The sequence below is a fragment of the Cloeon dipterum genome, chromosome 1 (genome assembly GCF_949628265.1).
Source record: "Cloeon dipterum chromosome 1, ieCloDipt1.1, whole genome shotgun sequence".
Lineage (NCBI taxonomy): Eukaryota > Metazoa > Arthropoda > Insecta > Ephemeroptera > Baetidae > Cloeon > Cloeon dipterum.
Window position 1 is genome coordinate 32,299,620 of NC_088786.1, and position 12,784 is coordinate 32,312,403.

Consider the following 12,784-nt stretch of genomic DNA (forward strand, 5'->3'; position numbering starts at 1 on the left):
ATGGATCTAGCCTCCGTTTGGATCTTTAAATTTGATAATTTCTTGCTTGACGGGATTTTATTTATTTTTTAAAGTCTTTTGGCATTTTAAGTTCTTGAAATGCAAGAATTTCGTTCTTACATGAAAAATAAATTAATGCTATTTGAGATATTTGAAGTATCTCATGCCAAGCGGTATGTATGATGTAGCCTGCCGTCCTAAAACCCGGTTGAGTTAGTATTAGGTACAAGCGTTCACGGAGATGCATATGTTCTCCAAATAAGGTGGGTGCATTTTTTACATTTTTTATAGCGAGTCTTGCTGACAAATTCTCCAAAGTTAGCAGTTTCATGATCTTTTTAAAATTGCCTTGCAATTGTAATTACAAGAGCTCCTCAATTTTATATAACAGTTGTCTATATGTGCAATTTTATCGCCAATTAGGATAACCATTAGACAAGAGTGCGTTATTAGCCACCGCCGTTCATTTAAAATTACGGGTACCTCCACTGCGGTTTCAGATTCCAACCTGCTTAACGTAAAATAAACTTCATTTTATGTGGAGAAAATAAAAATGGTTTAAAGCCAATCGCGATTAAAATGACAGGAAATGTTTGAAAATTCTTAAAAAATTGTTATTTTAATTTCTCACTGCCTTTAAAGAGAATATTTCAGATCATTCATCGATTCGTCTCGTCAAAGATAGTCCACATACCAAATTTCACAATAATTATTGGACAAAATGTAGCAATTTAAAAAAATATCATGGTAGATTTGCGTTCAGAGCTGAGCCATGGTTCCGAAAAACCCAGTTTTTTTACATTTTGCCCCCACCTGGGTTATTGGGGGGTAATATGTTTTCTTGGGGGTTTCCTGGGTTTTTTCAGTTTTGCTATTTACTGCATTTTTTAAGAAACAAAGAAATTTATTCCCCATACCCCAGGGCTTGCCAATTTTTCAATGCGCAAAAATGCGCAGCATTAATTTTTTAGCGTTAAAAAAGGCAATTTTTTATTTTTGACACTGAAAATATTGGAGCTTGGGTAAAATAGTGGGTTTATTAGGGGTTTTTTAACCTGGTTAAAACAGAAAAACCCGGGTGTGGAAAATTCATAACCCTAAGCTCATTGTCAGCACATATTTGGTGCTAGATATAAACTTTTCATGGCTCATTTCCTTCAAATTTCATGAAAGTCAACAGGTCTGATGAATTTCGGAAGGTATTCGGGGTTTCCTTTTGAGCTTTACCAAGGCAAAAAAAAACAACCTTAAAAAGTGAATGCTGCAACTTGTGCATCTTGCCTGCTCTACAGGTCACATAACACATCCCTTTAATTACGTCTCTCCCCTCTTAACCTGCCCGTATACAAGCATTTTATTGTTACTCAATTAACTCCGATTGGCAATTCTAGAGAGGCTCAATCTGTTCTGCTGCTACTAGGCGGACGGCGCGGCTGAAAGACGGCGATAAGAGCAGCAGCAGGAAATTTGTATGCAACCGACGCAGCCCTTCGCAGTGGGTGGATCTTTATCTCTACAATTCTCGCTGCTCTCTCACACAGCAAAGTACGTGCTCTGCGGCCGGCGGCGACATGCAGTTTGCATCAGTCGCGACAAGAAGCATGTGGCACCTGCTTGTGACGGTGGCCGCTTTGGCCGTCGGGGCCGCCGTCCCGGCTGGAGCGGCCAGCAGCATGACCAACGCGCGAAAGCCCAGCTTGGTCGACGAAACGCTCTGCCCCAAGGTCAAGCCAATGCGGCACTTTGACCTCTCGCAAGTACTACACTGTTTTTCTGTTTCAACAATTTGAGAAATCAATTTTTCCACGAAATATTTCAGCTGGGTGTGAGGCAGGACAATATTAGAAGAAGAAATTTCATTTTAATGATATATTGCGCGGTTCTAACAGATTTAGAGAGTGCCTATTGCTTAACAACTTTACAATTATTGTAAAGCACTTTAAAAATTTGTAATAGATATTTCACGCCATCCCCGTTTTGGTAGCAACCAGTGAATTCTTTTGTAACCTGTCCTAATGTGAGCCATGTCGTACAGTGGTGGAAATATTTCGGACCTCACAATGGAATGAAAACTAGCTTCAAAATTCGATTTTAAATTATTTCCCGTGTTAGCCTTCTTGGTTCCATAACTCGCAAACTCGGACGAAACTAAATTTTTCCCCTAGGATGAATAATTATTTCTGAACTTGTTGCAAGAGATTTTAACAAAATTCGCCAAAAACAAACACGTCGAATCCTTTTTTTCTTAAAGCTTGTCCATCTTAAGGAAATCCTTTTAAAACTTATTGTGAGCCATTTGATAAAATTCATTTCATTAAAATGTTTTAAAAAATGTGAGTTTAGGACCGATTGTTCAAAATTGTACAATTTTATATATATTTTTATATTATGATTACAATTCGAGAACTCTTTTCTAGATTGAGGGCTCGTGGGTTTTCCAACAATACTTCGCGAGCTCTGAGGAAGCTCTGGCGTACCGGTGCATGCGCGGCGAAATGAACGTCGATTCGACCGCGGCAGGAATACTTATCACCATGACCTTCCGCTACGGTTACATCGACGACCCTGACGACGACGTAATCACAGGCAACATGACGTGGGTCATTCCCGACCTAAACCATCCTGCCCACTGGGAACACGCGGAACAGCCATGTATGTCGAGCATAATTCCCTTCCAGGACGCATTTTAAATTTTATTAATTCAGATGAGGGTGTGTACAACACCTACGTGCTGGACACGGACTACAAGGAGTGGTTGCTGCTGCTGCACTGCGCCGAGAAGAAGCAGACACCGCGTTACCTCTCCTCCATCATCATGTCCAGGAGTCCGGAGCCGCTGGGACCGGCGGTGCTGTCCTACCTCAGGGACAAGCTGGTCAGATACGACGTACCCTTAGAGTTTGTGTTTCCTGTAGAGCAGGAGGACTGCAGCCCCAAAGAGGCGACGGCCGGTGGAGGCCTAGTGTTTGGGCACAATTTGTACAGAATAACGGGAAGGAAGCGGTTTTAAAGAAACGCTTGGCCTGCGCAAACGTCGAAATGCATGCCATAAATTGACCGGACAGTCTCATTTTTCGGCTTGCGCGGGCCATTTTTAGTGAGCATCTTTTTTTAAGTTACTTGTGTACAGTTTCATGATGTTTTATTTGAAATATATCGCATCATCATCTCACACAATTTAACAAGTGTGATTCATCAATATTATTTACTCTTATACATATTTACAAAAAAAAAGAGAAAGAAAAAACAGCGACGAGAGAACGCGTCCTCCGTGTAAGTTTGTGTATAAATGTCTTTTTTTGGGGGGGGGAGGCGAAAGGGATGAGGAAGGAGGACAAAAAACAGAGGGTAAAGGGAAAGGGCAAGGAAACAAAGTTACCTCGGAATGAGGTTTGTTACAAAAAAGTTTCGAGCGCGAGAAACATTCAATTTAGAGTACACGAAGGGACTTCTCCGCGGGCTGCTCCGACTCTGGCTTCAGACGCGTCCTCATTGGCCGTGAGAAAGAGCTCAACTTCAGCTGCCGTTGCTAGTGGTATTATCCTACGTCTGCCAAGGCAAGCAATGAGGACGCGTGCGTTTCGAATTTTCGTTCCGAGCGGAGGAAAAACTGCGTGATTTCTAAGCCTGCATAAAAGCGCGGGATGCACAGACGGACAGATAGAGAGACAAATAGATAAAGAGTAACGCACGTAATCAACAGGTAAAACGAACGAACGGAGTGTAAAAAGCAGCTGGAATACTGCGCAAGCGTCCGAAACGACTGAGGAGACGAAAACTAAAAAAAGACAGAAGTAGCGTGTAAAAGTGACTTAGTAGAGAGCTGCTCGTTATTGCACTTTGCTCTTCTTGGCAGCTGCGTGCTGCTGTGGCTGCTTTTTCTTGCACTGCTGCTGCTGCTGCTGGGTGCGTTCGAAGTCGATCTGCGCGTACTGCGTGGGCGTCACGGTGGCCGAGGACGTCAGCACCGTGGCGGCCGACGACGAGCCCGCCGAGCAGACGGTGGTAGCGTCCGACTCGCCCGAGCTGTCCGACGAGAGGTTTCTGAGGAAGGGCGGCTGCTCCTCGGCACTCTCCTGAGACTCAAGGGATGCGTAGTTGAGCTCGGGCTGTTTGCCCGGTGGCTTCAGCGGCCGCGGCGACGTGGCAGCCCCCTTACTCGTCTCGAGCAACTCCTTGGCCACCACGGGGCTGTGCGCCGTCAGGGTGCTCGGCGGGTTGTTTAGGTGCAGGGACACGTCTGTGGTGAGAAGCATGGGCGGCTTGATAGCCGGCGTCATCACCACGTAGTCGTCCTTTGACAGCACCGCATAGTCGCCGTCGTCAGGCCTGCTAAGGGTCGTCACAGGGTGGACGCTCAACGTCTCTCCCTTCTGCAAAAACGATCAACACCAATTACTCTTTATTCTTGACCATTTTCATGCATTTTTCCATAATATAATTTTCAAGAAAATTATAAAATCTTTTTTCCCCATCAGACGCATGTGGGCTTTCATTAAATCAGAAGAAAATGCGCAATGAACAATTTCTATCTAAGACTCAAATCACTACTTACTTTAACAGGCTCCGAAGAAAGTCTCTTGACAGTTGGATCAGGAGATTTGGCGGCGTCCTTTACGTCCCTCAGCCTCAGAGTCTCCAAGGGCGTTCTCGAATGCTCCTCAGTGCGGTGGTGGTAGTGGTTGGGCGTTGAGGGCTCAAATAGAACAGGACTGTTTGTGCCATCACCTGGCATCATCAGAGCGTAGTCCGTGTCGAGTTCGGACGGCCCGAGAGATGGCATGGCCTGCATGATTTCCAGCGCCGATGGCACGGGTTTGAGCACAGACGACGGCTCCAGCTGGCCCGCTGGCGACATCTCCATCAGGGCGTAGTCTTCAGCCGCGGCGAGGGGGGCCTTGGCGGCCAGCGGCGAGGGCTTGGGCTCGGCTGCCGCCGCTGGAGGTTTCGCCTTGGGTTTGGCCGTCATCAGGGCGTAGTTGCCCTCGCCGTAGTTGTCGTCCTTGGTCAGCACCGATTCGGACTGCGCCTTGCGAGGCAGCACCACCTCATCACGTTTCGACGCTGGCTGCATCGGCACGTAGTCCGACTCGGAGGCAGAGTTGCGTGGCCGCAGCTGCTCGACCGGCGGCCGCTGCACGGTGCCTACGCGTCGCTCTATCACAGAAGGCTCCTCAATGTTCAGCTTGGCAAACTGCTCCTCAGGCACCAAAGTCTTGGACGGCGTCGACGGGCTGAACAAAAACACGCCCACCGGTGTCGTTGCCTCTGATTGCCTTTTTGCCTAGAAATCAAAATTTGTTCAGTATTTTGAATCAACTTCAAATTAAACTATCTTAACTCTTTTGAAGATTCAGATCTTTGATTAAAGCTAGTCTTACAGTGAGCCATTCATGGATCATAACAACGGGCTTAGTGAAAAGTTTCATGACAGACGATACCTTTTTCGCCCTTTTCCTTAGCGATGAGAATGGCGATGAAGAAGTGGATGGCTCTGGCGCCACCACAGCCTTGGGCGGTGTGCTGCTCGATAGTTTTCGGGACAAAAATCCCGACAGCCAGACCGGACTGGTAGAGGACTTGGTCTGCCCACCGATATTGATGGGCTGACTGCGTTTGCCGTCGACGCGCATCTCCACGTAAGAGTCCTCCGCGGTGTCGCTCTTGGAAAAGTCCAGCATGCTGAAATTGTCGTCGTCGTCGTGGCGGCGCAGCTGCTGCTGTTGCTGCTGCGTCTGCTGCTGGATTGTCTGAAGACGCCGAGGCACGCTACTTGTGGGCACCACGCAACCCGAGCCGGACCACGAGCTGGACAAGTAGGGCGGGGCGGTGTTCTTTCTGTTGCGCGAAGGGCTCCGGTGAGTCTGGGTCTTCGCACTCACCGGCCGCGTTTCAGTCCGAGGAATGGCCGTGGCCGCCGAACGCGTCACCTCTGGCCGTGAGCCAAGCGAGTAGGCACGCGTCGGCCGCAGCTGAGATGCTTCTAGGCTGGGCTGCAGGGACACGGAGGTGTGGTCCTCCTCATCCTCAGAGGGCACAAAGTAAGAACTCACCTAACAAGCAAAGACATACCATTTAGTGAGTTTGTCAAATCTCATTAAGGGTGTGGCCTCCATTTGAATAAAAAATTTTAAATTCTTAACTCTTACCCTGGCAATTTTCTTGCCGATAATATCTTAGGATTATGAAAATTCTGAACATAAAAAAGCTGTGCTCTCTTTAAATTTATTATTACATTGCGCTCATTTGGTGTAACAAAGTAAATTTGTTAATCTGAAGTTCCCAAAACCCAAAAAAATCGATCTATACCTTTTCAAGGTGAAACTCTGATGAGTAAGGATGGCTGAAATCTCCAGTGTTAGTCATTGAGTGAGTTCCTGACGTCAACGAGCAGCTGCTTCCTCCGATTGAGCCTGAAAGAGCAAAAATTCATCAAGACAACAGCAGATTGCCTTGCACTAAAGCCCAAAGAACTGAAAGAAGCCACAATGAAGCAAAATACCGGCTGCTGAGCAACAAACCTTTGCTGTGGTCGAGGTCCACGTAAGACTCTTGGCGGTGCTGCAGGGACATGGGAAGCATGGGCACATAGCCTAGGGGCGTGTCCTCAGCCATGCTGGACGCGCGACTGTGGTTGGCCGAGGAGATGCTGCCAGCGCCCGAAGACACGTACATGCCGAGGGAAAAAGAGGAGGCTTGTGGCGCCTGAGGAGTTATGTCCGCCCCTAGCAAACGCAAACTCTTAGCTTTTCCAGGGTGCCATGAAATCACATGCTTACAGGCCCATAGTAACAATCCTTTATTTGAAAATATAAAATAATAATATTTTTACAACCGCTTTACTTTGTCCCATAAATATTACCTATTAAAAAATGATTCGTTTTAATTTTTATCCTGTAATGGAAACGACATGCATCCATAAAACAAAAACCATAATTCTTACCTGGACTCATGACCATGTAGCCACCAGTGGTTTCCAATGGAGACGAGCTGCTCGGACTGTTGATGCTCATGTCCATGTAGCAGCCCTGACGAGAAACAAGAACAAGAGCAAAGTAAGCACCAAAAAAGAAGCCAAAATGTTGAAACAACCTCTGAAGGAGAACCGGCAGTCTTGGAAGTATCATATTTGTTGTTGTTATTGTTATTATTGTTGTTGTTGTTCATGGAGGAGACCAAGGGCAGGTTGAGTCTGGTCTGGCGCTCCATCGGCACGTACTCCTGCAGTTCCTCCTCGTGCGGACTCCACGGCATGTAGTCGGTGAGGCTCTCCTCCGCGATCGGACACGCCACAGACGACTCGTCTGGCGAGAGTAGGCTCTTGTACCGGCCGTTATCCAGGGCCGAGTAACGGGACGAGGGCGGCGTAAATCCACCCGCGCTATCACTAAAACTACTGCGCCCCTGCAATGCCGAAAACGTTTCATTTAGCATTTAAATCAATTTCTCAAATTGAAATAATTATTTATAATATTTGAAAAAAAACATTACTTCTCTGTAAGTTACTCAAAGGACCGCCTAGAGTCCTTTATAATTCGGACAATAGTGAGTGCCGGCTACACACATCACTGTCCAGCTGATAAAAATTTGCAGTCTGGACAAAAGCATGTCCCAACGCAAACCACTCACATGTTGGCGCGAGTGGTCAGCTGGCCAGGGGATGCTGCCGTCGATTTCATCGATGGACAACGAGCTGCCGGCACTGTCCGAGCGGTCGGTCGAGTGTTCGGCAGAAGTGGGGCTGACGGGGGAGCAGTCGATGGGGGGAGAAGGCTTGGCGTACATCGAGGCTGGCCGCTGGCCGGACATGACGTGTCCAAGCACACGCGTGTGGTGGTGCGGGGCACTGGAGGCAGGAACATAACTTTCGCTGGTAGTGCGTGTGCGCGGCGCGCATGGCAGAGAGTCGCACCGCTCGCGACTTCCGCTCGTTTCTGTACCTGAGGAAAATTCGGCGTATTTAGCGTTTCGTTAACTCAAATAAGACACCAAGGAGAGATGAGTTGCGGTAGAAAAAGACTAGATTGCTACTGATAGGTCACATCACGTGCCAATTGAGATGCTTCGACTCGTGAGGAATTTTTGAATGTCGAGCGAAATAATCAAAAACGAAAATAACCAAGCAGCAAAGGAATAAGCTTGACATGATTTAGTTCTATTGGCAAGGGATCCTTGGGTACGTTCCGCTCTAGCATGCAAATTTTTAGCCTAAAAGATGCAGACTTTTATGTTAATAAGAAAAAAATGATTAATAAAAATTTCCAATCTAGCATCAATTTTGAGTCAGGAAACCGGACATGGTTTCGCGCGTTAGGATATTCCCCTGATAAATTTATGAAAATAAGGGACCATTTTTAATCAAATCATAAAAACTTGGAATGCACTTTTTTACGAATTGATCGATATTAATTTTTTCAATATCTGAAAAAATCTTAGATTCCAACGATTTTTTGAGACCAAATGACTTTTAGCCTCCTATTAACTCAAGAAAAATTTAATTTATATTAGGTATTTAAATATTAAAAATTAAATATATCAATACATAGCAAATTTTACTTAATTGAAGTATATGTTCCGATTATTAGTAAAATTAAAAAAAAATCCCTAAAAAAGTCACCTAAAAGGCAAAAATCTGAGAAAGTCAAACATGATCTATCAATCGATTCGTCTCATAAGGGGGAGTCCATATAAAAAAAATCATCGCCATTGAGCAAAATTGTATATTGAAATTGATTGCGAAGTTTTTCCTAAAACATTAGTTCAGTCTGTAACTAAAAAAACGCTAGATTGAAAACTTTGGACTGGTGTTCCATAAAATTGAACGCAATTGAAGAAAAAACGTCATGTTCGAGCGGAACGTACCCAGGGTTTCCTTGTGATCAAAGTTTAAGCTTTCGATTTGAAAGGCGGAAATGTGAAATTATTTACAGAGGTTAGATAACAATTTTGATATGGATATTCGATAGTTACGCAATGCTGTCGGCAAAATAAATATGTACACCAAAAGAGCGCAATTAGTTCTGCGCATAAGCTGAGTTCAAGTAGTAGTGTTGTGGAAAAATACTAAATAATAATAATGAAAAAAATAAATAGCTGTTCCACAATATTTGTCACGAGCCGAATGGGTGCGGTTGGATATTCAGTGCAGGGTGCATTTTAGCATCGAAACGGGTAAAAATCGTTCCATGCGACACATTAGCAGGAGCAAAGGTCCTTACCAATATTTGTGTCTGTGGTAGCTGGGCTGGCAGTGTGTGAAGAAGAGAGCAAGGAAGTAGAGTTGGTGCTGGGTGTGGCTGCTCCCAGGTAGCCCAGCGAGGTCACCGAGTCTGTTGCACACAGACGGAAAACGATATTTACAAACCGTCACCAGGGAGCAGATGCCTTTGCATCTTTCCACATATTCAAGAGAATCAATTGGTGCAAGAAAAAAGATTTGGCTCAGAGGTCCGGAAAATACGCAGATAAATATATATACACAGAGCTGGGGAAATAAAAGAGATGAGTCTGAACATACCGTTGGCGTGGATTATCCTCCTCTGCTGCACGAGGATGGGCTTGGAGGATTCGGTGGCCGAACTCGATCTGTTTCGGGGCCTAGGGCCCAGCGAGTCCTGCTCGGGTTCGGCACTAGGAGGCGTGGCGCCCAGGGTCTTGTTTCCCTTGCTCATGGCACCTATGATGGCGCTATGCATGTGCTGGGCAATGTGGTTGTCCTCGGTCACCATCCAAAGTTCGCCGGCGCCGGTGACGCTCATGCGGCCCACTTCCATGTAGAAAAATCGTTCACTAGCCCCACACCGTCTTATACTACCCAGCTGAAACGTAACATTCGACTAAGTACTTCACGGAGCTCGTCACGACCGGCACGGGGAGAAAAAAAATTAGAAGGTACTTACAGGGAAATCGTAAAAATTCCGCTCCTCTTCAGCTCCATCCTTGCAATTCATTTTGAGTAGACTGAGAGACTTTGCCGTGAGGCACACGCGGTATGGCCCTAGAATTTCGTAATTGGCGCCGAGCCCTTTCTCCTGCATTTTGACTTCCCACACAAACTCTGTGCACGAAAAAAGTTTAGCCATAGCACGCAGCTAGATATAAGCGCGGCACAAACCAAAGGTGGGTTTGGGCACGACCCCAGGAACAGCGGAGCCACCATTCTGCAGTTCCAAGAGCTTGTTGAGCCAATCGTCAGCCTCTTCGGCTGTATCAAGGACGATGCAAAAACTGTCGTCCTTGGTGTACAATGCCAGGCAATGTTTCACCCTAGTGTCCGATCGCTTGTTGATGTTGAAGCACTTTTTCAAAGTTATGCTTCTGCAATGATTACGATTTAAGATACTTCAAGTAATTTCATAATAAGCAAAAATGAGCATCAGTCACTTACGATTTAACGTTTTAAATTAATTAAATTATTCCTAACCTTTTGGGCAATGCTCCGGCCTTGAACTTCTTTTCAGAGTCGTAGTACTCCAGCCTGGCTGGAAATTTGGCACTCTCTTTTCGAAGCAAAAAGTATTTCTTCTTCATAGTCTTTAACAAGAGAGAAAGGGCAGGTTGAGCATTTTGATTGCACCTCAACGCGAAACTTGTTACCTTTAGTTTTTTGAGGTAGCCAATACGAACAATGTCGTCGGTGGTGGAGGAGGAAGGACTCGCGTCCTCCACACGGGCTGCCATTTTTTTTCAACAGAGGGTCACTTGCGCGCGCGACAACTCACACCGCTTTTTTGCCTCCCTGAAATCAAAGTTTTATGCTTGAGGAATCTAAAGAGTGTGAAGAGCACTTTGGTGGAACGTTGACAAAAACAGGTTAAACAGAAACATGCGAATTGACAACAACTGAGATGAACGTAAAAGTTTTTTCACGCCAGTATCTTACATTTCACCCCTCATTGTAAATGTTAATTGAAATAGATTCGATTTCAATATCGTAGACGACACCATTTGGGTGTTGTGATTTTCCTGCGTATCGCTGAAACACGATCGTGGCAAAATATGCGCAGAAAGAGTCCTGCAATTTATCCACGTCACTGACACGCACATTGCCAAGGGTAGTGCGCAGCAAGTTGCAGACAACACAATTTGGCACATTTAATAGGAAAATTCCCAAAAACGACAGTTCTAATTACCGAGCAAGAATTTAATTTTAGTCTCAAAATTAAACCACGAATTTAATGTAAGTTGCGCAAAAAATCAATACTTTGTTCTCCGTCGATCACGAATATGAAAACCTGGAAAGACCCTAAAAGGCATGAATTGAAGCCACATCAGAAAACTGCGCGTAACTTTGCTGCAGGTTGAAGAGCGTCCCGAAATAGCCTGATTGTGAGTCTGAAAGCTCACTTGGCCTATTCATCCCCTGATTCAATTACGTTTTTCTTTTTGCGCGTTCCGAATCATCTTGTGTAAGTCTGGTGACGCATTTGCGGAGGCAGGAAGCGCCGGAGAAAGGTCACACGTCTATTCTGGAGCCGCAAAACGCACACACTGACAGAAAGCAGCGTGGGCGAGAGGAAAAGCCACGGATGCGGTGAAAAATTAGCTAGGTTGGAGATCGGCAAAAAAGCTCTTTCCGCGACACGAACGGATGGACGCCAGGCACTTTACTCACTCGCACTAAACAACGATTCATAAATGATGAATGAATGAGCGAGAGAGACAGTCGTAGTGTGTGTATGTGAGTGTGTGTGTGTGTCAGAGAGAGAGAGAGGCTCCCTTCCCTTCCTCCTTCATCCGAGCACCAAAACATTCGCGCATTTCATGCGTAGTAAGCCGACTGCGTGTCATTCGCGGGCTAAAGTGATGAAAACCCGATCGCAAGGGGTCGGATCGGCCGAAAAGGGCTAAGTTCCCGCCCGAGTGGGGTGTGAGGACGGGAGTCGATGGGACGGGTGACCGAAACCAAGACACGTGCCTGCCCTTTGCACTGCGGTGGCAAGTTTCGAAGGTGCAAAATAAACACGGCAGGAGCGAGATTGCCGAATTGGGGCACCGAAATGCACATTAGCCGCCGCGGAACGCGTGATTTTGGGCCGAAAGGGTTGAGTAGGAGACCAAACAGACGGGACCGGGTACCGCCCCCGAGACTGCCACCCCCGCGGGAACCACCCACTGGTGGAGGCGTGATGTTGGGCCAGCCGAGCCCCACGAGAGGGACGGTCCCCCTCGTTCGGTCCTCCGCCCGGATTCGAGCCGACCAACGCGACCGGTTGGGGTCGGTGTCCGCACTCGGCCTCCGAAGGCCACACAGCGGCAAAACAAACACGCGCAACTAACAACACGCCGCTCTCTCGGCCGCTTGACGCGCCGAAATGGCACCGAAATGAGTTCTACGACGTGCTATCACTAGCCAGACTGACGATGCTTCACGACGGGACGGCCGACGCGGCGTACCGACGGCCGAATGAGCCGAAAAGCGAAACTACGCACTAAGCTGGGGGCTGGTTAGTGGGTCGGAGTGTGTCGCACCTTCACATCGCGCTGCGTCGCCGTCGGCAGACTAGTCGCTTCTCCCGCTGCGCCGAGGCACTCGCCAACACATCGCCGTCGGCCGCCTGCCGACCAAACACGCGTGCAATCGGCTCGAATTGTGTGTGTCAGTGCGTGTGCACACACAAGAGCAGCAACATTGTCGCCTTCAGTTCAGCGGCGGCATCTACCACTGCAGTAAGACAGCGCTGCAAACGCTCAGATCAATCGCACCCGCCACGCCCTCTGCCTCGTGCGGCTGATGCGCGCCGCGGCCATCGTGGCCCGTATGCTCCGCGCCGCCAACATTCTG

The 12,784-nt window shown here is 47.0% G+C and overlaps 2 protein-coding genes across 4 annotated transcripts; one reads left to right on the plus strand and one right to left on the minus strand.

The window, feature by feature from the left end:
• The first annotated feature begins 202 nt into the window (after positions 1–202).
• On the plus strand, positions 203–3,177 carry Karl (lipocalin/cytosolic fatty acid-binding protein Karl). The gene is made up of 4 exons (XM_065497410.1): positions 203–263; positions 1,392–1,757; positions 2,418–2,652; positions 2,706–3,177. The coding sequence occupies exons 2-4, from the start codon at positions 1,572–1,574 to the stop codon at positions 3,008–3,010; spliced, it is 726 nt and encodes a 241-aa protein (XP_065353482.1). The 5' UTR covers positions 203–263; positions 1,392–1,571; the 3' UTR covers positions 3,011–3,177.
• A 191-nt stretch (positions 3,178–3,368) lies between these two features.
• Positions 3,369–12,680, minus strand: chico. Of its 3 annotated transcripts, none has more exons than XM_065497400.1 (15): positions 12,472–12,680; positions 10,597–10,738; positions 10,424–10,533; positions 10,115–10,317; positions 9,900–10,057; positions 9,518–9,818; positions 9,219–9,329; positions 7,630–7,940; positions 7,093–7,404; positions 6,944–7,028; positions 6,522–6,725; positions 6,310–6,413; positions 5,442–6,053; positions 4,556–5,284; positions 3,369–4,373 (listed from the first exon to the last, which is right to left on the minus strand). In XM_065497400.1, exons 2-15 carry the CDS (start codon positions 10,678–10,680, stop codon positions 3,831–3,833), a joined length of 3,867 nt encoding a protein of 1,288 aa, XP_065353472.1. In that variant the 5' UTR covers positions 10,681–10,738; positions 12,472–12,680; the 3' UTR covers positions 3,369–3,830. The 3 variants fall into 3 exon arrangements, with proteins under 3 accessions (XP_065353472.1, XP_065353473.1, XP_065353475.1); XM_065497401.1 differs by lacking the exon at positions 12,472–12,680 and adding an exon at positions 11,376–11,497; XM_065497403.1 differs by lacking the exon at positions 9,219–9,329.
• Positions 12,681–12,784: the final 104 nt, after the last annotated feature.

Coding starts and splice junctions, on each gene's coding strand:
- chico (XM_065497400.1), bottom strand. CDS start 10,680: ATGGCAGCCCGTGTGGAGGACGCGAGTCCTTCCTCCTCCACCACCGAC. Junction 5,285..5,441: donor TAAGGAAAAGGGCGAAAAAG/GTATCGTCTGTC, acceptor TTTGATTTCTAG/GCAAAAAGGCAATCAGAGGC. Junction 4,374..4,555: donor TTTCTTCGGAGCCTGTTAAA/GTAAGTAGTGAT, acceptor TCGTTTTTGCAG/AAGGGAGAGACGTTGAGCGT.
- Karl (XM_065497410.1), top strand. CDS start 1,572: ATGCAGTTTGCATCAGTCGCGACAAGAAGCATGTGGCACCTGCTTGTG. Junction 1,758..2,417: donor GGCACTTTGACCTCTCGCAA/GTACTACACTGT, acceptor ACTCTTTTCTAG/ATTGAGGGCTCGTGGGTTTT. Junction 2,653..2,705: donor GGAACACGCGGAACAGCCAT/GTATGTCGAGCA, acceptor TTATTAATTCAG/ATGAGGGTGTGTACAACACC.